Here is a 24,904-nt window from a genome sequence, read left to right on the forward strand (position 1 = left end):
CGTAACTGAGAGACTCCAGTGTCCGGACCATCAGTATAGTAGGGAGTCAAAGGGGTCGTGGGGGGCGAAACTCTAGCTTAAAACCAGCGACTTTCCAGGCTCACGAGGACTCTGTTTTCATACGAAGGAGCCGCAGGCTCGCACCCCGAGCGCGGACTCCAGTCCCGGGAACACCCCGCGGCTCCGAGGAGAGGGAGCCAATCGGAAACCCGACACCGGCCGGGGGCATTCGGACGACGCCCCCAGCGGCAGGGGGACCCCGAGGCCTGGGGGTGGGGAGAGGAGGGGGTGGGGGAGGGGCGGCCGCCCGAGGCCCCGCCCCGCCCCGCCCGGCGCGCACGATTATAGCCGATGACTCAGGGCGGAGCTCCGCTCCCGGCCCGCGCCGCCGCCGCCAACTTCTCCGGAGGGGACCAGAAGTTTCTAGCCGGCCAGTTGCTGCCTCCCTTTATCTCCTCCTTCCCCTCTGGCAGCGAGGCGGCTATTTCCAGACACTTCCACCCCTCCCGGGCCACGTCACCCGCTCCTTTAATTCATAAAGGTGCCCGGCGCCGGCCTCCCGGACACGTCGGCGGCGCGCACGGCTCCAGCTCCGGCCGCGGCCCGCGAGCGACTCGGCGCCCGGAGGCCCCGCACCCCGTGACTCGGCACCCCGCACCCCGGCGGCCTCCCTTCCGGGCCGACCCCGACCCAGCATGAGCGCTGCCACCCACTCGCCTATGATGCAGGCGGCGTCCGGCAACGGCGACCGCGACCCCCTGCCCCCCGGCTGGGAGATCAAGATCGACCCGCAGACCGGCTGGCCCTTCTTCGTGGACCACAACAACCGCACCACCACGTGGAACGACCCGCGCGTGCCCCCCGAGGGCCCCAAGGTGAGCCAGGCAGGCCCCCCACCTGGACGGCGAGCGGCGGGGCCGGGCCGGGCCGGGCGGCGGGGCCGCGAGGCGCCCGTGCCCGCCGCGCCCCGGCCCCAGAGGTCGGCCGCGGGGACCTCCGGGCGGCACCGGCTCCCGGGGGCGGCCTGCTGCGCCCCTACGAGTCCCGTCCCGGGCCGCCCTTGGCCGGCGCGGGGCGAGGGGGAGGCCTCGGCGGGGACTTCCTTCCCCGGCCGCGGGGTGTTGCCGGGGGTCGGCCGGGAAGTGCGACCCGCGCGGTGGCGCCAGGTCCCGTCCACCGGCTCGATTCGAGGGGCGGAGGGCCGGTGGGCCGGTGGCTGGAGCTGGCCCGGGCCCCGCGAGGGCCGGCCGGCCTGGTCAGCACCCCAGGCCCGGGCCAGGCCCGGTGGCCGCCCGGCTGCCCGCGGCGAGGCCGTGGTTTCACTCGGCGGCGCCAGGGGGCCGCTCGCGGGCGGGGTGGTGGGCGGGCGCGGGGGGTCCCACCTCCCGGGGCGCCTCGGCTCGGCCCAGGGGGACCGCGACTGGACTCCTGTCCCCGACACAGTGACTCAGGAGACTCCTGGGGACACATTCCCTTTTTTTCCTTCTTTCTGTCCATTTTCGATTTGAAGTTAAAATTGTGTTGTTGGAGACGTTCCCCGTGGGGATCTGCTCCGGGGTGACTTGTGAGAAACAGGCTTCTCCCCTCAACTGAGGCTGTGCCGTCGCCTTCCTTCCGACATTGCCTCACTGGCAGAAAGAAATGGCATTCATTCCCCCCCTGCTGCGGTATTAAAACGCCCAGGACTCGTTTTTAATGCACAAATAACTGAGCAGGAATGCTTTTGTGAACACAGCAGAGGTATGCTCCCTTTACACATGTGCAGGGGTAAGTACTTAACCCTTAGGGGCGTGGCAATGTGAAAATAAAGAAATTGAAGAGTCTAATTTTAAATATTATAACTAATTGCACAGAAAATTGTGCAATTATTTATAAATTTGAGCTTTTTTTTTTTTTTTCCCCAGAAGGAAATATACTAGTACTTAGTCCTGGCCGGGTGGCTCAGTTGGTTGGCGTGTCGTCCTGTATACCAAAAGATTATGGGTTCGATTGGGTCCAATTCCTGGTTCGGGGTGCTGATGGGGAAGCAGCCGATGTTTCTCTCTCTCTCCCTTACTCTCCCTAAAAGTCAGATATCCTCGAGTGAGGATTAAACCAAAAAGGAAATGTACCTAAAGGGTCACTGTAAATGCTGTTCTGGACAAAATGAGAATAAAAGCTCCAAAGACCTGGTAAATTATTTTGAAGACAAAAATTCACAAAGTTAAAAATGCTTTAAAAGTTATTTTAGAAGAAAGAGGTATATTATTTACCTTCATTTTATAAACTTTTTTCTTTAAAATATTGATAAAACTCTAGTGCCCAATGATGAGATATTGTACATTCAGCAACCACTCAGCAACTTACATTTATAAGAAATTAATTGTATATTTATTTCTGAAAATTAGTACAAGCGGCTATAATTAGTACAAGAGCCATAATTATATATTTATTTGTGTGTGTATCTGTCTGTCTGTCTGTTCAGCCCATTATTGGGTGAAACGCATGCTCATTTCAAACCAGCCTGTTACTGCAGTCTGTGTGGATGTAGATTTTTTTTTTTTACATATTTTTATTGATTTCAGAGAGGAAGGAAGAGGGAGAGAGAAATTGAAACATCAATGATAAGAGAGAATCATTGATTGGCTGCCTTCTGCACACCCCCGACTGGGGATCAAGCCCGCAACCCAGGCATGTGCCCTTGACCGGAATCGAACCCACGACCCTTCTGTCCGCAGGCTGACACTCTATCCACTGAGCCAAACCGGCTAGGGCTAGATCTTTAGTGTGGTTAAAAAAAACACAATCATTTTGAGGTTTCCTTCCTATAGAGGCAGGGGCAGTCAATCTGCTGGCACCTTTGTTGTGAGTGAAGGTCAAGTTTGAACATATCCGCCGAGTGCGGTGTAAGACCCAGGTTGCCGGCACTTTGTTTTCAACATGAAACTCACCCAGCAAGTTGAGATCTCTGTGCACCCATCCGATGGATGGCTTAGGCTGTGGTTTCATAAAGCGTCCCAGGGTGGAAAAAAGCAGGTTGAATTACTATTCTTCTCAACACATAGAAAATAAGAGCCACTAAATCGGAAGTCTGACGCAGGAAAAGTTGACTTGAAAATTCAAGTTCGAATTTTAACGTTGAAAGGTCCTTAGAGATCTTTTAGCTCAGCCTCTTTATTATATTGAAAGAGAAGCTCAGAAGAGTGGAAGTGTGTTTGCAAAGGTCACTCAGCTAATACTAATGGCAAAGAGAACCACACCAGAAAGTCCTAAGAAGAGGCAGTGTATCTATCCGGAAGAAGGTAGAAGCATCTTGAATTTGTATGAAGCCCTGGAGTGTGTGGGCTGGAATACTTGATTATTTTTGTGTCCTTCTTTCTGATCGCCAAGGATCGGGTGGCTGACTTCTGTGCTGTGATTACTTGAATGGTGATGGCTGGTTGTGATCAGCTCAAGAAAAGAGTTCTCCTTACCAAATTCATTACTTGCGATTTCTCAGCACGAAACCAACACATAAGGTGAAAACTAACATCCAGTTCATTAGCTCTTTGGGCTTCATCGCTTTCGAATCTGTGCTTTGATATACACAGAATATCTGGATGATGAATTCAGTTTCACTTACATGACTTACACCCTACTCCAGACAAAATACAATGGAAAGCCCTTCAGTATTACTTTATATGAGAAATCGGTTTCTTTTTTTTGGTTAATTCTCACCCAAGGATATTTTTCCCCCCATTGATTTTCAGAGAGAGAGTGGAAGAGAGGGGGAGAGGCAGAGTAACATCCATGTGAGAGAAACACATCGATTGGTTGTCTCCCTGACACACCCTGACCCGGGCTGGGGATGGAGCCTGCAACCAAAGGATGTTCCCTTGACTGGAATTGAACCTGGGACCCTTCAGTCCACGGGTCTGTGCTCTAACCACTTAGCAGCCCGCCAGGGTAGAAACCTGTTTCTTTTTTTAATTTTTTTTTTTTTATATTTATTGATTTCAGAGAGGAAAGGAAAGGGAGGGATAGAAACATCAATGATGAGAGAGAATCATTGATTGGCTGCCTCCTGCACACCCCCTACTGGGGATCAAGCCTGCAACCAGGGCATGTGCCCTTGACTGGAATGGAACCTGGGACCCTTGAGTCCACAGGCCGTCGCTCTATCCTCTGAGCCAAACCCGCCAGGGCAGAAATCGGTTTCTTAATGCATACTGGGAAAAGGGCCCTGGCACAAAACGAAGGGCTGTTTTGGAGGAGCTGAGCTAAGAGGACCCTCCAAGCATCCTTATCTTGGAGATGCTGTCAGTCGATCCAGAGCATTGGGCAGGAATAACAGGGAAAGCCCTCTGGGGAAGGCAGTTTCTGAGTGTGTACAGTTGAACCACGTTGGTAAAGGAATGGCTTTCATTTAGTCTTAGTCTCTGTCTCCTCACAGTTGATCCTCCCACATTCCCCTGAGGTGGTGAGAGTGACTTTATCCCCATTTTTCCAGAGGGGGAAAGTGAATGCAAGTGTTGCCCTTCAGTGCAGGGAGGCGGGGGGGAGGTGGGGAGACAGCTGGAGGCCAAGGCGTTGGGCTTTATCCAGCTCCACTCTAAGTGTACCTCCCACCTGCAGTCTTCCTGGATATTGATTTTCTGCACACATGGGCTTCCCACTAATCTCCGGCAAGTTCATACCAGTCCAGCCGCCACCCTGGCAGAGAGGTTGGCGTTGGCGTTGGAGTCGGGAGATGCACAATTTCCTTGCTGCCCCTCCTCTGGGTTCTCACTGAATAAACAGTGGCCAACTCCTTCGGTGTTCTGTCACAAACCCCTTGGCACCAGAGGGAGACCCTCCCTCCAGGAGCAGGGCTTTCCTAGCTCTCCAGATCTTGGAGGTCGTCAGCACAATTCCAAGCTTGGCAGTCTCCAGGGAAGCTTTTATTATTAGTGTTATTACTAGTGGCCCGGTGCACATATATTAGAGGAAATATTTTAATATCGCTGTTCTCCCTTTCTCTATAATAGAAGTGTCAGAGATGAAGTGTCAGAGGTACGTTGTGCCAGTAGTTGATCAACAATGACAGATTGAAGCACGCATGCGATGGGTGCCAGCAAGAGCTTTATATGTATTGCGCATGCGTGAGTCAACGTTTATTTTTAAATTGCCAGTCCACATCATATGTACTGGCCAGACAGTCGGACATATGGTCAGTCACTTAGGCTTTTATAGAGATTATTATTATTAATCCTCACCTGAGGATATTTTTTTCCATTGATTTTTAAATATATTTTTATTGATTTCAGGGAGGAAGGGAGAGGGAGTGAGAGATACAAACACCAATGATGAGAGAGAATCATTGATTGGCTACCTTCTGCATGCCCCACACTGGGGATCGAGCCCGAACCATTGATATTTGGAATGGAAGGGAGGAGGGGAGAGAGACACATCAATCAGTTGCCTGCTGCATGCACCACTGCAAGTGCTGGGGATCAAACCTGCAACCTAGGTACTTGCCCTTGACTGGGAATTGAACCTGAGACCCTTCAGTGTGAGAGCTGATGCTCTAACCACCGACCCACACAGGCCAGCGCTCAGGGAAACCTTTTAAGAACACAGATTGCTAGCTGTGTCACCCACTATTTCCAACCTCCCATCCCCACCCCATGTTGAATCCGAATTGCTCAGGGTAGGGCCCAGAAATCTGAAACTCAGAAAAGCTTTCCTGATGATTCTTTTTTTTTTTTTTTTTTAATATATTTTATTGATTTTTTACAGAGAGGAAGGGAGATAGAGTTAGAAACATCGAAGAGAGAGAGACATCAATCAGCTGCCTCCTGCACACCCCCCCCACTGGGGATGTGCCCACAACCAAGGTACATGCCCTTGACCGGAATTGAACCTGGGACCCTTGAGTCCACAGGCCGACGCTCTATCCACTGAGCCAAACCGGTTAGGGCTCCTGATGATTCTTGAATCTGCCAGACTTGCATTTGGAGCCACTGAGTGGCATTGATCTCATTTGGGGGAAGGAGGTGGCAGATTGTGACTTAGAGTACAGTAGGCCTGCATGTAGGCCCTGGAATCCCTCATTTTCCTTCTTAGTGAAACTCCCTGGCTTCTGGGAGTGTGAATATGGGGGCAGGGGGGTGATGTGGGGAGGGATGGAGCCTGCCGGGTGACAGTGCCAGGTGTGGGGAAGGGTCAGACTCAGGGAGGTTCCCAGACCCTCTTGCACCCCAAGAAAGCGCGAGTCAGTGTTTCCTTCCTGTCTTCCCTCCAGCAGAAGCCCGCCCGTAATCATTGGACAGATGATCCTCAGGTCCTGTGAGAGAGGTAGAGACATCCTTTCACAGGAAACTGGAAACGTTCTGAGTTTCGATTGAAGTAGAGACACCCATTTATTCTGCCTCAGGTTCAGCAGAGCCTCCTCTCCTGGTTTTTCTTGAAGATGAGGTCATTTTGCTCTCTGCAGGCCGATTGCAAGCTCCAGGGCTGCTTAGAGGGATCAGAGCAGTCAGGGAGTGATGGCCATTCTGTCCTTTGAGTTTCCAGCGAGTTGCAGTTACCGAGGGGCAGATTCCTTTGCTACGATGAGCAGTGTGGATAAAGAGCTGGCCAGATGCCTTAGAAGTCCAACTCAGCCAAGGCCCTCGTTTCCCCTCTAAAGAACAGTCTGTTAGCTTGTGCAAGGACAGCATAATTTGTCCCCCGTTTCGTCGAGTCGATTTGCCCTTTCCGAGGGTAGAGTCTGTACACAGCAGCGGTGGCATGGCGGCACTTGACGTTAGCCAGGGCCGGGAAGGCTTACGCTGCTTCATGCTGTTGGGCTGGTTGTGAGTCAGAAAGCTTCTGTACCTCCCATGAGGCTTGATTAGCGCTGTCCTCCTTCCTGCAATGACACACGGTTGCCTTATATAAGCACTCTACATGTTTATCATTTCCTATTGATGGGTTAAAATGATCTGACATTCATCATCAAAAATAGAAAGCTGTGCATAATCCAAACCTACTCTTTCTCCACATTTTTGCTGGCTTAACCTGGCTCTTAAATATTTAAGACATTTGCCCCAGCCGGTTTGGCTCAGTGGATAGAGCATCAGCCCACGGACTGAAGGGTCTCTCCAGTTTGATTCCTGTCAAGGGCACATACTCAGTTGCAGGCTCGATTCCTGGTCCTGGTCAGCATGCCTGAAGGAGGCAACTAATCAATGTGTCTCTCTCACATCGATGTTTCTCTCTCTCTGTCTCTCCCCCTCCCTTCTACTCTCTCTTAAAAAAAAAAAGTCAATGGAAAAACGTCCATTGGTGAGGATTAACAACAACAACAAATATATTTAAGACACTTTACGGAGAAAAAATGAAGCGTAAGACAAAGGCCTTGCTTGGTAGGAATCTGGTGAGGACCCACTAGTGCTGATGAACCCTGAAGAAGAAACCTGTCCTTCCTGCCTGGAATTCTCCAGCCCCTGCCGGCTCCCCATTGCTCCTGAATCAAGTCTGCACCCCGGGACCCTCTGCCTCTGCTCCCGGACTCACAGCTGGACTCCTGAGGCTCAGCTCCAGATCCCCTCCTTGGGCAGACATGGAAGCTAACACCCACCCCTCCCTTGGCATTGTGCGACTGTGTGCAGTATCTGGGGTTATAGAATCTTCGCATATTTCTAGGAAGATTTCTTGCAGGGAGGGGCATGGCAGCTATTCAGGAAGCCAGGCAGCTTGCAAAGCTTAATCAGAGAGTTTCTTTAGGAAGACATGAACCCAATATTTTTGGGGTTCATATTTATACGTATGTGCCATGTGGGTGCTTTCACAAATCTTATCTCTCTGACTCCTCAAAGCAGCTCTCTAAAATAGAAACATTCAGAAATGTGATGAAGAGGAGGGGTTGAGAACACAGACTCGGAGAGGGGGTGTGTCTGGCCTGAGGCCTGTCAACTGTGACCAAACGGAACTGGCTGGTGTGGCCAGAGATCTGCCCCCACCCGGCAGCCAGCAGGGGTGGCAGACTTGCCCCCAGTGGGCCTTCTTGAAAGTCCTTCACACTCAGCTGGCCAGACAGCCCGTCATCAGCAGCCGATGGCCTCTCTGTACAGTGGGTGGGAGATGGTGGCTCATTCCCGAGCCTGGGTCTGAGCTTAGGAGATGGGCCGAGTCTTCACTCCTTGATCCCATCTGAACTCACTGATGCCTGCTCTCTGCAGTCATGGTGTTCAGTGCCATGTAGACACTGTTATAGAGGGCGCTTTCCTCCACTGCCATTCTCCACCAGGCGTTTCCTGCATCGGGTTAGGAGGCAGGCTGTCCCCCGAGAGCTGGTTCCTTTTCATCACCTTTCTTTCCCTCCTCCTCCTCCTCCTCCTCCTCCTCCTCTCCCCCCTCCTCCTCCCCCTCCTCTTCATCACATTTCTGAATGGCATTTTCCCCAGGTCATTCTTCTGGGTCTGTAGAGACTTTCCTGTGTGTCCCCACCGGTGACACAGCGTCTTGGAGCAGGCCTGCTGGAGCGGCTGGTTGCTGACAGTCGCTGCCAGACCCACAGCTGCACAGAGAGCCCCGGCGCTGTGATGGTTTCTTACCCCGCTGTGGCCGCCAGTGAGAGCAGACACCACAGAGTGAGCTGCTTATTCACTGTCAATTCAGAAAAGCCCGGGGTTGCACATTGCTCACTGCCTATGTCAGGAGCCTGCAAACAGCACGGCTACCGAGAGCTCCCAGTACAGAGCGACTGAGCTGAGACTTCCACTGCAAATCCCTTAGCATCCTGCTGAAGAACAGACCAGAAACGCCTCAGTTCATTAATGTAGAGTGGTTTCCCAGGTATTTTAGATTCTTCTTAGACACTGAATGAATGAAAGCCCACGCATGTGCAGGAGGGAAGGCGGCCACTTCATTTTTTGAATCTTCCAGATTAGTCCTGGGGATCCTGAGTGTCCGAGCAGGACCAGCTCTCCTGGCCGGGGAGCCCAGCACCCTCACTCTCCGCTCTCTCCCTGCCGTGCCTCAAGTGAGCCCAGCACCCTCACTCGGCTCTCTCCCTGCCCTGCCTCAGCCAGGCAATGACTCAGCAGCAGCGCTGGCTTCCTGGCCCAGAGCACACTGGAACTGAATGTTCCAGGTCTGAGCCTCGGCCCAGCTCAGCCAGGCAAAATGAAGCATTTTCTCTCTTGCTGCATTTAATCCCCGGAAGATGGATATGAAGACATTAGCCACAGCGTACGGGTGTGGCAGTGACAGTGAAAGGGTTAACACAGCCTGGCCTTGGTATCAGGTGCTAGTGATCTCAGATAAGTCACTTACCCTCCTAGAGCCTCAGCCTCCCCTTCTGTAAAATGGGCACACAGAAGGATCCTGGGGGATGGCTGTAAGGGTCATAGCTGTGAGGATCATGGGGGATGGCGTACGGAAGGTGATGCGTCAGGGCCCGACCTGCCACGTGTGTGCAGTCCTCAGAAAGGCTCAGGTAGGCATTTGACTTGCCCACGCGTAGACAGTTCTGGTTGGATATGGGTCTGTCGGCTCGCAGGTAGATGGGAAGTCTTGTTTCTCAGAAGCAAGGCCGCCTCTTATCCCCCTTGGATCACTGGAACTGACTCCTTCAACCAGTGTCCAGGGTGGGGAGGAGAGTTCCCCGCCCCCCCCCCCCCCCCCAAGACTGCCACCATCAGTCAGAGGGGTTCTCTAAGCCACGGTTGATGAACTGGAGATTTTTTTCTTTTGGGAAATTGTGTTTTATGCAAAATGTGTGTCAGTTGAAGCCCTGCACCCTGATACCAACAAACACTTTCTGGAAGGTGGAAGAGCCGATCGATTGACCAGTGTTCAACCACAGGCTGAGAGAAGTGCTCGAGAAACCATGGCAATGTAACAGGAGGTCGCTTTTATCTAACTTCGGACAGTCTGTTTCCTGGTGTGGGCGTTTCAGGTACTTTTCCATCTGTGATTCAGGCTGTAGGTGATTTAAAAAAGTGCTCCTACTCTTTTTTTTTTTCCCCCTGAAGAGGAGGTCGGTGGTTTTTGATTTCCTGTAGCTGGGAGTTCAGGAGCTGGGAGTCTGGTGACGGGAATTCTCGGCCTGATTCTGCAGTCACTTCCCTGTGACCTTGGGCCACATCTACGTGGAATCCTTGAGGAGGACTAGAGGGGCTGGGGACGGGGGAGGCCGGGTGCTGACTCTGAGCCCCGAGCACTCCTTCCAGCAGGTGGAGGTGCTGGTGCTGGTGCCTCGCCTGGAAATCACCCCTCCAGTGGGGGAGGCACTGAGGATTTTGGGGGGACACCAACGGATCTTCTGCTCCCAAGCAGGTCCCCCTGCCCCCTGGCTGGCTTGGCTCGGTCTCGGCATGTGTGTGAGGAGCCACAGTCACTGCACGGTGGGTGTGGGTTCTCAGCGGTGAGTTTGTCCGGAGTGCAGGCCCCTTCAGAGCAGCTGGCTGGGCCTGTTGGAGGGAGAGGGGTGTTTAGGGCTCCGGCCCCTACAGTTGTTTCTGGCTGTTTGCTCCCAGGTCATGGAACTGTAGATACAATTCTCGGCAGAGAAGATGGCCTCTTTGCTCATCAGTATTCTTAGGATTTCGATAAGGGGCTTCTAACTCTAACAGGCTCATTTCCAACCTGATGAGACCACTGAGGAATTAGGCTTCAGTGTAAATAGACTGGTGGATGTGGCCTTCACTTATTATTCAGGTTTTGCCTGTTGTATGCCCCAAACAGGGCTGGGGGCGTGGGAGAGACCCTTTATCACAATCCAGTGAGAACTTAAGGAATTTTGAGTTTGGCTGTGTGCATACAAATGACTGTTTATGTATCAAACTAGAGGCCCGGTGCACGACATTTGTGCACTGGAGACAGGTCCCTCAGCCCAGCCTGTGCCCTCTCGCAGTCTGGGATCCCTCGGGAACATCCCCCCCGAGGTGAACATCCGCGGAGGCGGGCTCCTGCCACCGCCGCTGCGCTCGCCAGCTGTTAGCCCAGTTTGTAGCTGAGGGGAGCTCCCACTGTGGGAGTGCACTGACCACCAGGGGGCAGCTCCTGCGTTGAGCATCTGCCCCCTGGTGGTCAATGTGCATCATGCGATCGGTCTTTCCACCGTTTGATTTGCATATTAGCCTTTTATTATATAGGTTATATAGGATAGCAATAAATACTTAATTGATTTCTTTTTTTAATGTATATTTTTATTGATTTTAGAGAGAGGAAGACAGAGGGAGAGAGAGGAACATTGATCAGTTGCCTTCCGTACGTGCCCCAGCCTGAAATCTAATCTGTAACCCAGGTATGTGGCCTGACTGGGAAGTGAGCTGGCAGCCTTTCCGTGCACATGGTATAACCGAGCCAGTCCGCCCGGCCGTACTTAACTCATTTCTGTGGCCTTTAGTACCCACGGAAGGTTGGTAGGATGTCGAAGCTCAGCTCTATTTGCTTTAGAAGGAAGCTTGTCTTTTGTTTTGTTTCCTGCGGGATAGACGTGAGCCAAGCCACTTAATTTTGGTCTCGGTCCTAGATACTTGGGCAGTTCCAGGATTCTTGTTTCCCGCATCTTTTTTTTTTGTTTTAGAAGTTTTGAAGTGTCATTAGTAAAAAATCAGCGCCTGGCCACTGTGAAGGCTCTTCCGGCCTGGAAACCCGGTTATGAGCATCTGTGTCCTACTTCAGACTCCAGCGCTGAGGCCACCTCCGGGCAGTCCTCAGAGTCCCCTGTGGCTGTCCCTCCGTTCAGACCGCACTGATGGGAGCCGTGGTGGCAGGTGTTGAGCCCACAGGGTGCGGTACCATGCAGCTGGGGTTGGGGGCTTGCAGTAGGACAGTATTTTAGGGTTCAGAGGTAACTCTGTTACAGGGAACTAATTGTGGATGGGTCGAGGCACATCCTGCTCCCCAGTTGTCTCCAAAGCAGCTAAGGCCGTGCATGTATAACACCCCAGTAGTAATTAGCATATGCCTTGCAGGTGCCCAAGGCCTGTTCCTGCCCTGCTTCTAAGGCAGGAGTCCTGCGGGGGCTCAGTTTCCTCCTCCTCTCCGTTTGGTACCTGAAACTTGAGGGGCCCCGGAGTTCCAGCGATTTCTGATGATTTCTGACACCGATGGGCTACCTACTGCACTGACAGGCACCTGATGTGACTTAACTGGGTGCAGGAGGAGTGGTCTCTTTTAGATTTCCGTGAAATCACTTTTCCCTGTTTTTGAGCTTTATGCAGATACTTACTACGTAAGTACGGGTCCTTGGAAGTCAGAGGCCACGAGCCTGTCGCTGCTGGAAGGGACTTCGTTTAGATCAGTGTTTCTCAGTGCAGTTCTGGTTGGCCGTCCCACGCCTGTTGAATCAGACTTGGTTGGGACTGGGCTTAGTGGGGTTTGTGGTGTGTGTGTTGTTTTTTTTTTTTTTTGCATTTCCTGGATGCTCTGAAGCCCCCCCCAGAGTCTGAGAAACACTGCTTTACAAAACATCTGGGCCTCCCCTTCCTTTACAGCTGAGGAATCTGAGCTCCAGAGAGGGGAGGCGAGCTGCTCACGTCGCACACCTGTTGAGGACAGAACCTGGATTAGGACCTCGTGCAATCTCCTTCCACGTCCCCTAGCTGTCCCCTAGCTCCCACATTGTGATGAAAACCAAGTAATGAGTGTAGACGTGCTGTTGAGCAAACAAGGCTTATGTAAATTCCAGGGCTCACCCAAGCTCAGCTCCTAACCCCAGGCTTCTCTGATAATAATACCTTGTATCCAGTAGGGCAAACTGGCTCATCTGGGGTCATTTTTCCTGCTTTTTGTCCTGGCTACCTCGTGGAGTTGTTTGGTGCTCTCTGAGACACACCTCGGAGGATTTTAATGTGTGTGCAAACGAGGAAGGAGAATTAAATAATTCATTTTATAAATTAATGCAGTGAGAGAAGCAGCGAAGTCAGGGTGTTGGCTATTTCCTAATTGTGTGTGTGTTTTTAATGATTCTTTATTGTTGAAAGTATTACATAAGTCTCCTTCTTCCCCCATTGAGCCCCTCCTCCTAGTTGGGTTTGTATGTATGTATTCCTTGTCTTTGGCCAAAGATAAGGATAGTGAGCTGAGCTCCACTGGAAAACAATTCCTGCCCTGGTCGGACTGCTCAGCTGGTTGGAGTGTCATCCTGTACACCAGAAGGTTGCAGGTTCCATCCCCAGTCGGGGGCGCGTATGGGAGGCAACCTATCCATCTTTCTCTCTCACATCGATGTTTCCCTCTCTACCTCCCCCTCCCTCCCTCCCTCCCTCCCTCCTTCCCTCCCTCTCTCTAAACATATCCTCAGGTAAGGGCAATTTAATGAACTTTCGGACGGTGCTTTGTAGTTAGTAAACACAGAAGCACTTGCTGTTGATCAGGCCCTAGTGACAGACACATTAGAAGGTGGGTCCGCATTCCTGGTACTGACCTTGGTATAGGCGGGAGTTTCATTCCTGGTTTGAATTACCCATCCATGTGGACGTACTTAGCTGCCTGCTCTGTAAAACTGATGTGATTTATTAATTTACCCAAAGCGGGGATTTGCTAAACAAAACCCCACCATAGTGGGAGGGAAGTTGCTGCCTTTTAGACTTGAGGCTCATGAAGAGATGCGTGGGTGTTTTGTTTGTTTATTTTTTAATTGAATTTATAGGGGTGACATCCTATATAATAAAGAGCTAATATGCTAATTAGACTGAACAGCAGAATGACCATCCAGCTGACCTTCCGGACGAAGCTGGGGCTATGAGGGCCAAGGCAGCAGCCGGGGTGGCTGTGAGGGCCTACCCTTGCGCGAATTTCGTGCATCGGGCCTCTGGTTGGTTAATAAAATTATCTAGATTTCAGGGGCACAGTTCTATAGTACATTACCTTTATATTGTATTGTGTGTTCACCACCCCAAGTCAAGGCTCCTTCCGTCACCGTGGTTTTTTATTAAATGGATAAAGGGGACATTCATTCACACGGAGCCGGGAGTGCAGGCCTCGGCACGGCCGGAGCAGCGTACTCCCAGCCGCCCATAACCCTCCCTGCCTTCCACCTGTGCCAGCGGACAGCACCGTTGTTCAACCAGTCCAGGTTCAGAACTCGCGTCTTGGCCCCTCCCTCCCTCTTCCTCCTGGGTCATCCTTCCTTTCATGCCCTGTCCCCAGCTCTGCCCTGACTTCTCTTGTTTCCTGACATGTCCTGGTTTCTCCTTTCGATTCTTCCCGTCTTGGTGAGGTCACTTGTCAGGAACTCACACACAGAGGACATGGGGCCTCTCCAGCTTTCAGCTCAGCACTTACCTTCAAGGGCCACCCCCTTTCTCACTGCTGCTCTGACACCCACAGTGACCACATGCTTTCCTCCCCTGACCCCCACGTGGCACCTCTTCCAAGGCCCAGGCAGAGTATCGGCTCTGGAGATCAGTCTGCTGTCCAGCCCTCTTCCTCCCTCCCTCCTTCCTCTTCCTTGCCTTTTCTCCGATCCTTGAGGTGCACAATACCTTCAGTGAGATGCATAAAATGCACAGCTCCTGGCAGGCCGGCTCCGGGGCCTCCTGGATTCAGGGGCTTCCCCAGGAGGAGCCACGCCTCAGCCAGGCCTACGGTTTCCAGGCCCTGGAAGGGTCCGAGTTGGAGGCTCAGCTGACCGCCGGCTGTGGGGGATGGGGGAGGGTTGGCAGCCCTCACCTGTGAAACCAGGTGGTGTAGGTGGAATGTGGCAGGGAATGGGCAATGGGGGGGGGAGGGCGGTTCCAGAGAAGTTCATAGTTGGGTAGATTTGCACAGAGGCGTGCACCCATTTATCACTGCCCAGAACAAGATAGAGGATATTTCCATTCCCTCAAAAGGTCCTTTCAAGACTCCCCAGTCCCTGCCATTCCCTCCGGGGCAGCCACCATTCTGACTCCAATCACCGTCTGGTAACTTTGCCCTTCAGTTCTGATTCCTTGGACACTTTGGGGTGTGATAGCATAATCGCATGCCTACTTAGGGAGGGAACTCACATGTGTTTCGGGCTCCTGGGCATCCCATCCCTCTGGACCGCTCATAAAACCTCACAGCAGTCCTGTGACGTGGACATTGCCAGCTCCATTTTCTGGGTACGGGGGGTAAGGTCACAGAGTTCAGAGAATTGTCCCAGAACTCTCACTCATGGAGGTCAGAATGAACTTCAGCCTCTCCAGGGGCGTCCCATCCTAACTGGGAAAGCCACGCGTTTGCCCACGCGTCTCCCCATCCGCAGCCTCCCGGGCTGTCCAGGTCGTGGGGCTTCCCGTTTGTTTCATGCAGCCTTCAGCTTTTTTTAAGAATAGTTTGTTGATTTCTAGAGAGAGAGGAAGGGAGAGGGAGGAAGAAGGAGAGAAACATCGATGTGAGAGCACAACATGAGTTGGCTGCCTCCTGCACGCCCCCCACCGGGAGTCCAACCAGCAACCTCCCGGCTCAGGGGACGACATCCAGCCAACGGGCCACACGGGCCAGGGCTGAGCTGTCCTGCGTCAGCCCCTAGTGGGCAGGGGTCGCACTTGCTGGCTTGGCCACTCACCGTACCGAGCACCTCAGTGGCAGGACGTTCACCAGGAGGTGGTCAGTGGGTGAGGGTGCCGATGCGGGAGGCCTTTGTGGTTTCCTGGAGGAAGCAGGGCCCCTGGGCAGCCAGCACAGACCTCCCACCACTTGTCCAGGCCCCGGGTTGAGCCTGGCGGCATGCTAGGGGTCAGCACCCCGTAGCACAGGGCTTCTTGGTGCTTCTTGCTGCCTCCCCTCGGTGCCAGTCTCAGGGCAGGAATTCGGTTTTGAATGTGAAGCCTGGACCCGCTCCCTGCTCTTGGGTGACCTCAGACTTGAGCAGCTAAAATAATGCGGCGCCCGAGCACGTGGGCATTCTAATCTGAGCGTGCCTCTAGCTGGTGCCCAAGGACACTGCGGCACCCTGCCGCTCCTGGGCGCCGGAGCCTGGGCGGGGCGCAGCCGGAGGGCAGCCTTGACCGGCTGGAAAGGGCTGAATTCCGGGTCAGCCACTGGTGCTCACAGATACAGAAACACGGCACATCACAGCGGCCCGTCACTCAGATGCAGATCGGCCCTTGGCTTCTCCACTGGCAGCCGAGTGACACGCCCGGCCAGCTCCTAGCCGCTCAGCCTGGGGCGTTTGTTCGCGGTTCAGAGATGCCTTCTGAAGGGGGGCTCGCTCTCCTTCTTAATAGTTGATCCACTGGGATGTGCATAAGTGGCAGGAATCCACAGCCCCGGCCTGTGTCACGCTCAGGAGACAGGCAGGACCCAAAGCCTGGGGCTCCCCGGCTTCAGTTGCCCAGCCTCTGCTTGGTGAGAAGTGACATTGCCCGGTGAGTGACTGGCCAGCCTTGTCACCTGAAACAAGATCTCTCTCTGTGGTACATCTGGAACTTGGCCTTCTCCAGGGTCCCAAAATAGCCAGGCCACTAAAGGGAGAACTTCTGAGAGGACATGGGGGGACCCCAGCCGCTCCTCACCAGCAGGCTTTGTTGGCATCAGAAATCCAGCACATGTAATCCCTGGGTTTTGTTCTCATCCTGTGCTGCTTCTGCGTTCCTTCTCTCTCTCTCTCTCTCTCTGTCTCTCTCTCTCTCTCTCTCTCTCCCCCCCCCCCCCCCCCCCCCCGCTTGTTCTGAAAATATTCCAGAGGAGGCAGCCTCCCCCTGCTGCCCCTTCTCGGTAAAGATCTCCAAGCTGTGGCCTGTGTTTGAGGCCAGCACAGCTCTGCTGTTAGGAAACCGGAGGGTCTTTTTTACTTGTGTTAATCCTCCCGAGGATATTTTTCCTTTTTTTTTTTTAGAGAGTGGATGGGAGAGAAAGAAACATCGATGTGAGAGAGACACATCAGTTTGAACCCGGGACCCTTCAGTCTGAGGGCTGACACTCTCTCCACTGAGCCAACTGGCTTGGGCCGGGAGGACCTTTGAGGAAGCAGAGACGCTGGCTGTGACTTAGCGAGTTGGGATTGAAGTAGGACCTTCTCGCGTCTGGGTCCCTGGAGGTCTGGGAGATGGACAGCGGCTTTCCTGCACACGGTGCTGCCTGGTTGCCCCAGAAACGAGCCCTGGCTTCCCAGAGTGGGAGATGGAGGCTGTCTCTAATTCTTAACCTGCTGGCCAGAGAGCAGCCTCTGGAGGGAAGGGGGTCTGGCAGAAGTGGGGGGCAGCTGTGCTCCCTGTGCCCAGCCGAGGAAGGGGCCCGGGATCACTCTGGAAGATGGGAGCGCTCAGCACCATGTTTTTTCCTCTTCAGCAGTGTTTCCATCCCCGTTTCTAACCCGTCTGTGTTTCTCCTTTTATTTTAGGAAACTCCGTCCTCTGCAAATGGCCCTTCCCGGGAGGGCCCCAGGCTGCTGCCCGCTAGGGAAGGCCACATTGTGTACCCCCAGCTCCGACCAGGCTACATTGCCATTCCCGTCTTCCACGAAGGCGCCGACAGCCGGCCGCCGCACCATTTCTTTGCCGCTCCGCAGCCCGGGGCGCAGCGATTCCGAACGGAGGCCGCCCCGGCTCCTCAGAGGTCCCAGTCCCCTCTGCAGGCGGCGGACACCGCCCCGCCGGACAGACAGTGCGGACAGGCGGGAGCAGCTGCGGCTGCCCAGCCCCCAGCCTCCCACAGACCCGAGGTAAGGAGAGGCCTGGCTCTTGGGCCTGTGAATGCGACCTGGGAGTCTTGTGTTCCTTAGGCTGGCATCAGACTGCCAGCACCCTGGGCCTGGCACCTGATAAAATGCAGGGCATCTGGGCCTGGCCTGCAGCAGCAGAGGTCACCCAGCAGAGCCAACTCGACGGCCCCACATTGCCCGCCAGCGCTCACAGGTGTGTTTCAGGTGGGCAGGGGCCATGGCTCGTTTTTGTAGTTCAGGGGTTGCGGCTCAGCAGGGTAAGGAGTTTGGTCCAGATGTGACATCGCTAGGACGAGAGCCTGGCCGTCTGGTTCCTGATCTGATGCCGCTTTCGCTGGCCTTTCTCGTTCAGAAACACAGCTATTTGTTAGTTAAGTTCAGTGCTTACGGATGAGGATTAACTGCTTGGACCTATATTGATACGAAAATGAGACAGCGTAGCCGCCCTCACAGTGTCCCACGGTTTAAACGGAAATCCAGAATAAGGAGTGGGGAAGGCAGCTGCTCGGTGATAGGGTTTTAAGGCTGAAGCCACTACTTCTGAATCCGGTGCTTAGCCGAGATTTGAGGGCCAGTGGACCCAGGAGGGTTCCTGAGCGGTAAGTCCTCCTGGTTTTCCCGTCTGCAGACATCGGCACAGTCTTAGGCACGCATTCTTGCTCCGTGTCGTACCCAGGGCTGGGATTGCCTCCCTCGGCTCTGTTCCAGGGGTCTGGCTTCGCTGCCGGCTTGGGGGTAAAAAGCTATACTTAATGCAGAACCCTGGGAAGTTCATTGCATTTCTCGGAGAAGCAGTAGCTATACTTGTAATGTTTTTGCTGTAAAAATAAAAAGTGACACATCAGAGAAATCTTAACAGATTTGTGCTAGCAGGACCCTCAGAAGCCAGCCGGGGAAACGCCCTCCTGGTTTCCTATGTGAATAGAAGGGAAGGGCCTGGCCTGTCTCGGGCCACGCAGGGGACGCAGCTCCCCGTGCCCAGCTGAGTTCTCTGTGGATTGGCAGGAGAGGGTTAACAGGAAAAAGGAAACGAAGCGACATATAATAACAAATACAATGTGTCTTGTTTGTGGGCCTTGTGCTCACGCACACACAGATTGTCTTCCTTAAGCTTCAGGCCAGCCCGGTGAGGGGGAGGGTGCCCTTTTCTGTTTGTGACCAATTCAGAGGCGGTTGAGCTGGTAAGAACTGGAGCCCAGGCCTCTTGACTGCAGGGCTCTCAGCCCAAACACTCCAGTTTGAAAACAGAAAGGCTTACAGATGGGAGGTCCCGTGAAACCTGTTGCCCTGAGCACATAATGGAGGCGGGTCAGAGTGCCAGGCAGAGGGTCCTTTATGGGGCCACACCTCTACCCTTTATGTCTTGCAGCGATCCCAGTCTCCAGCCACCTCGGACTGCTCGTCCTCGTCCTCCTCGGCCAGCCTGCCCCCCTCCTCCGGCAGGAGCAGCCTGGGCAGCCACCAGCTCCCCCGGGGCTACATCCCCATCCCTGTGATCCACGAGCAGAACGTCTCCCGGCCGGCAGCCCAGTCCTCCTTCCACCAGGCCCAGAAGACCCATCACCCAGCCCAGCAGGGTGAATACCAGACCCACCAGCCCGTGTACCACAAGATCCAGGGGGATGAGGGGGAGCCCCGGCGGGCAGCATCCCCGTTCCGGTCGCCTGTCCTCGGTGCGTCCAGCCGGGAGAGCTCTCCAGCCAGAGGCAGCACACCAGTGCCCTCCCCGTCGCCCATGCGTGTGCACACTGTGGTCAACAGGCCTCAGGTAGGAGAGTTGGTGTCGCCAGACTGGCTACGGCAGCATCTCTTTAGGGGCGAGGAGCTCTGTGCAAGTTCTCTGCCCCCACCCCCACCCCCCATCAGGCCCCTCTGGGTCCCACACATGTAGGGGAAAGTGAGACCCTGAAATGGCTGGTCATTAAGAAATGTAGGCCCAGGGCTGGCTGTACACCCTCAGTGCTTTCTACTGCTTTTGCTCTTTTGTCCGGGCATCTGCCTTGGGGGCAGGCTCCAGCCACCACAGTGGGAAATAGCTGGGCAGAACGCATCATCCCTCACACACCTGGGGTCCAGGTGTCTTAGTGCCCGCCTTTCAGGGCCCCTCAGCCCCCCCCCCCCCCCCACGCCCCAGCCACAGCCTCATCTTCCAGGCAGCCTGTCTCCTTCCTCCCCGACCCCCCTCCTCCACTCCGCCCATTCTGTCCTTCCCGCGTCCGAGCCGATGCCCATGCTGAGCCGCTCCTTGAAATGCCTTCACGGTCCAGGGTCTCCCTATCCTGCCAGGGACAAGCCAGGCTGGCCTTTCTCCCGGCGCCTCGTGAGTCCCTTCCAGTGCCGCACGGGATTGCTCGTGCATGTCCAATGTTCATTTTTATCTCCTCACCTTAGCTGTGAGCTTGACGGCAGAGACCATCCCTTGCCCCTTTCTCCTCCTCTTTGGTAGAGGACCATACTGTCTGGCCGTGAGTCGGCCGTCTGGGTGGACGGGACTATGCTGGCCTTCTGGTCCTTCCGTGGAGACGGGGCGTGGGTTCCTGGAGCAGCTCGAGCAGCTTGTAGCTCAGCAGCGGAGTAGTCAGCAGCCCTAAGCCCCCTCTGGCTGCAACTTGAGCAGCTGCATGAATTCTCTGCCACAGTTTTCAGAAGGAAGTCCCTCTGTAAACAAATGCTGAGTGTCTTTTACTACAAATAGTGGCACGTCCAGAGCCCTGTAACAGCATCATCCTCTTCCTATTTTTATTTTAGCCGTTTTTGTTTGTAAATTAATTTCAACCTTACAGAGGAGTTGTAAGAATCATACAAAAAAAGTCCAGTATGCCCTTCACCCTTATTCACTGTTAACGTTTTGCTGTTGGCTTTGTCATTTCTTCTCTCTATATATATCTCACCTATGTATTTCGGTTATTTGAATTTTAGTTGTTAGATATCATGCCCCTTTACCCTTCACTACTTGAGTAAATATTTTCCTAAGTGAAAGACCTCATTCAGAACCACAATAGAATGTAGTTCAGGAAATGTCACATCCGTACAACACTGTTATCTAATACACAGTCCATTTTCAAATCTCCTTTATCACAATTTCCCGTCCCGGGATCGTATCTAGGATCATGAGCACTGCACTGAGTCATTTCTCCTTAGTCTCCTACCGTCTAACACAGTGCCTCGGCCACCTTTCTTTGTTTTTGTGATCTTGACACTTTTGAAGAGTAGAGCCATGAAGCAATCCCCTCTTAAGTGTTTCTAAAATCACTTCTTACCCAGCCTTTGTTTTTTTAATATATTTTTATTGATTTCAGAGAGGAAGGGAGATGAAGAGAGAGAGCGAGAGTGATAGAAACATCAAGGATGAGAGAGCATCATTGATCGGCTGCCTCTCGCACGCAGCCCACTAAGGATCAAGCCTGCAACCTAGGCATGTGCCCTGACCGGAAATCAGACCCTGACTTCTGGCTCATAGGTTGACGCTCAACCACTGAGCCACGCCAGCTGGCCCAGCCATTATTTTAAAACCCAAAGAGACATGTGGCTGGTTCATGAGTGAGAAGGGCCAAAGTTGAGGATGTCTGGGTTGGCAGGAGAGATTTGGTGGGAAAGGAGGTTGCTGGCATTCGGACAGCAAGGTGCCCACAGGTCCTTACTCGGGCTCAGTAATCCCAGGAACGAGGTACCCATTTACAGAGCTAGAGTTTCCCCCTCATGTCTCTCCCAAATGTCCCCCATAAATGGTAAAACAATATTTAATCCTGTTTCCACTTCCCTTGATTAACCTTGTTTGTGACGAACCCCTGCCCCAGTCTCCACTGAAGGACCAGGGGCCCATGCCCAGACCAGAGGTAGCCCATCCACCCAGATAGCTTGTTCAAAGATCCCTTTTTGGAGGCTTGTAAGGATTTGAGCCAACGGAACATTATAGTGGAATTTAGTATTTTAAATTGGAAACACTTTAGAAATAATGTAGTTCAGTTCTTATTTCCCAGTGGATGGAATTGGGGTGTGGGCTTTTTTTTTTTTTTTTAAATATTTTATTGATTTTTTACAGAGAGGGAGAGAGAGTTAGAAACATCGATAAGAGAGAAACATCAATCAGCTGCCTCCTGCACACTCCCCACTGGGGATGTGCCCGCAACCAAGGTACATGCCCTTGACCAGAATCGAACCTGGGACCTTTCAGTCCGCAGGCCGACGCTCTATCCACTGAGCCAAACCGGTTTCGGCGGGGTGTGGGCTTTTTAAGGGGTTTTAGATACTCACCTAAAGGGGAAGAGCCAGATGTTTTGGTTCTAAGCGTAGCTCATTAAACACAGTATGGCTCTAACTTACAGTCACATTACAGAGGATCTCCGAGGCCTGTGCAACCGGAAGTCAGTGCGGAAATGCATCCTTGAGTGGCAGTTCTGGCCCAGATGTGCCCAGCAGAATTCCTACAGGGTTAACTATCTGGGGCCTCTTGCTTTGTCTCAAAAAAGATATCATTCTGGGCAGAAACCACTAGGCTGTCATAGGTTAAAAGAAATGATAACTTTTCTGAAACAGGAGATGGGAAGATCACCCCCTGAGCAGGGACTGTCCCCACAGCGTAAGAACGGGGACAAGTGGCAATTACCCTCCACAGCTGCATCACCCGAGAGTCTGAGTCGCCCAGGACTTGGCTTTGAGCTAAACTAGCTCAGTGGTCAGCATGAGCTTTTAGTGTTTTCTTTTTTGAAAATTATATTGGTTTTCTTTTTATTGCCCTAAGAATGCCATCTACAGAAAAATCCAGTGAGAGGTCACACACTAATAAATAGACCAAGGTGATGAATGGAAGCATGACACATGGTTTGGTCACACACGTGATTAGTACATGTTTATTTTGTAACAGCTGTTACTGACTTTGAAAATCTCTACTGTTAAACTTTTTAAAAAAGCCATTCCCCAGCTTTCTTTCTAATCAGTATCATACTAGCTACGGACAACATCCTGTGACTCTCAGCCAGTTATTAAAAATATCTTTGTGTCCTTGCCTCTTCTCAGCAGCCCATGACCCATCGAGAAGCTTCGTTTGTCCCACAACCTGAAAACAAACCAGAAAGCAGACCCGGCCCAGCGGGCTCAGATCTCCCTGCTGGACACGTCCCGATTCAGGTGATCCGAAAGGAGGCGGATTCCCAGCCTGCTGCTCAGAAGCCCCCACCTCCTTCGGAGAAGGTGGAAGTAAAGGTTCCTCCTGCTCCGGCTCCCAGCCCCGCTCCGGCTCCCAGCCCCGTTCCTGCTGCTGTCCCCCCGGCCCCCAAGAATGTGGCTGCAGAAGAGAGGGCAGCCCCCAGCCCTGCCCCAGCAGAAGCCGCACCCCAAAAGCCAGGAGAAGCGGAGGCACCCCCCAAGCATCCAGGTGTGCTGAAAGTGGAAGCCATCTTGAAGAAGGTGCAGGGGCTGGAGCAGGCTGTGGACAGCTTCGAGGGCAAGAAGACGGACAAAAAGTACCTGATGATCGAAGAGTATTTGACCAAAGAGCTGCTGGCTCTGGATTCGGTGGACCCTGAAGGACGAGCTGATGTCCGTCAGGCCAGGAGAGATGGAGTCAGGAAGGTTCAGACCATCCTGGAGAAACTTGAACAGAAGGCAATCGATGTCCCAGGTCAAGTCCAGGTTTATGAATTCCAGCCCAGCTCCCTTGAAAGCGATCCGCCACTGCAGGAAATCATGGGTGCCGTGGCCGCAGACCAGGGTAAGAAAAGTGCCGGAAATGGGGAAGATCCCAAAGCCGAAGCCCAGCAGCCAGATGCCAAAGCAGCGGCCACTCCAAACCCTGGCAGCACGACAGACACAGCTGGTGAGCCAGCACCACCATCTCAGTAAAAAGCCGCGTGGAGCCTGGGAACTGATTGTGTGCGTTAGGAAGTTCTCAGTTGCATGCATTTCAGGGACTTGAAATCAATAGGTTTTTACTATTCATAGCCGCTTGGTACGCAGTAACCCGGGTGGAGGCAAAACAGTAAAAAGGTTAAAAGGGAAATGATGCTTTTCTCCAGTATTCTTGTGCTGTACAATAAAGAAGTTGCTTGTTTCAAAAGTTAACAGCGCTTGTTGCTTCGGGGCCCGCCCTCTGCATGGGCCCCACATGTTAGCCGGGGTTGGAACTGTCTTCCTGTAGCTCTGGACTGGAGGAGTTTGGGGGGGGAGTAGATGGGAAGTTTCCCATCACAAATATGAAACCTGTTTTTCAGAAATGTTGCCATTTTAAATGGGATGATTTTCTTCATCTCAAAGCTAAAATGCCTAATTTAGAGCAAAATGTGTAAGGAGCCATAGGAATTTCTGTATGTTGGATGACTTTAATGTTACATTTTAAAAAAGGAAAATAAAGTAATAATATGACTCGGTGTTTTTTTTGTGGTTTGTAAAGCTTTGAAGAGAGAGGCATCATCAAGATGGTCTCTCGCTGGCTTCAGTAAAAATAAGTGGCAGACGCGTTTACGAGCCTGCGCTGGGGTTTGTGCCATCTCTGCCGGCCCAGCTCATGAGAAATGAGCCTTGGTCAATTTTCAGCCTCGGGTTACACTGCATCCTGGCAGACTCAGGGCTGTGAACTCAGGTAATGGGGATGTGTGTCCCACACCTTCAGACTGCCCAGCCAAGATGCCACTCTGCCCACCTGGCCTTAGACCAGTGGTTCCCAACCTTGCTAATGCCGCGACCCTTTAATACAGTTCCTCATGTTGTGGTGACCCCCAACCATAAAATTATTTTCGTTGCTACTTCATAACTGTAATTTTGCTACTGTTATGAATCGTAATGTAAATATCTGTGTTTTCCGATGGTCTTAGGCGACCCTGCTAGCGGTTCCCACAGGTTGGGAACCGCTGCTGTAGAGCCTAAGACCATCGGAAAACACAGATATTTACATTATGATTCATTAACAGGTTTATCTTCCCAGATTGGGTTCCTAGAAGCCACTGGGGTTGGAGATCAGATGAACTTTGAAGCTGCTGGATGGAAGAAGATCCCTCTTTCTGTGCCTGTCTTCTAAGAGCCGGGAAGGACCACAGCCCCGGCATGTGGAGCTGTGCTTGATGTCTCCTAACTGCTTACCAAGTGAGCCTGAAAGCGAAAAGGGAGGGAAAGATGAGCCTTGGAACTCCCAGGGAGCACGCTGACTTCAGAGCCCCGAGCTGAATTCCTCATGACTGTATTGAGTTTAATATTGGTGCCTGACGGACCACGCCGCACCAAAATACACACCGGTATACTTGCCACTCTTAGCTTGCTGAGCAAGGTTGAAGTTATTCCCATGGGACTCTGCCCACAGCATTCCTGGGTGAACTCATCTGGAGAGTACAAGCTGACTGCTAAAGACGC

At 52.9% G+C, this 24,904-nt stretch overlaps 1 protein-coding gene across 2 annotated transcripts; it reads left to right on the forward strand.

Annotated features, from left to right (window-relative positions):
• The first annotated feature begins 360 nt into the window (after positions 1 to 360).
• On the forward strand, positions 361 to 23,923 carry BAG3 (BAG cochaperone 3). 2 transcript variants are annotated; one of them, XM_008144426.3, is made up of 4 exons: positions 361 to 875; positions 17,243 to 17,563; positions 18,933 to 19,331; positions 22,580 to 23,923. In XM_008144426.3, exons 1-4 carry the CDS (start codon positions 696 to 698, stop codon positions 23,402 to 23,404), a joined length of 1,725 nt encoding a protein of 574 aa, XP_008142648.2. In that variant the 5' UTR covers positions 361 to 695; the 3' UTR covers positions 23,405 to 23,923. The 2 variants fall into 2 exon arrangements, with proteins under 2 accessions (XP_008142648.2, XP_028005420.2); XM_028149619.2 differs by having other exon boundaries at positions 22,583 to 23,923.
• The last annotated feature ends 981 nt before the right edge of the window (positions 23,924 to 24,904 follow it).

The sequence above is a fragment of the Eptesicus fuscus genome, chromosome 17 (assembly GCF_027574615.1).
Source record: "Eptesicus fuscus isolate TK198812 chromosome 17, DD_ASM_mEF_20220401, whole genome shotgun sequence".
Classification (NCBI taxonomy): Eukaryota; Metazoa; Chordata; class Mammalia; order Chiroptera; family Vespertilionidae; genus Eptesicus; species Eptesicus fuscus.

Excerpts from the sequence above, each read along its gene's own strand:
- BAG3 (XM_008144426.3), top strand. The coding sequence starts at position 696 with ATGAGCGCTGCCACCCACTCGCCTATGATGCAGGCGGCGTCCGGCAAC. Across the intron at positions 17,564-18,932 it reads CAGCCTCCCACAGACCCGAG|CGATCCCAGTCTCCAGCCAC; the intron begins GTAAGGAGAGGC and ends TATGTCTTGCAG. Across the intron at positions 19,332-22,579 it reads CTGTGGTCAACAGGCCTCAG|CAGCCCATGACCCATCGAGA; the intron begins GTAGGAGAGTTG and ends GCCTCTTCTCAG.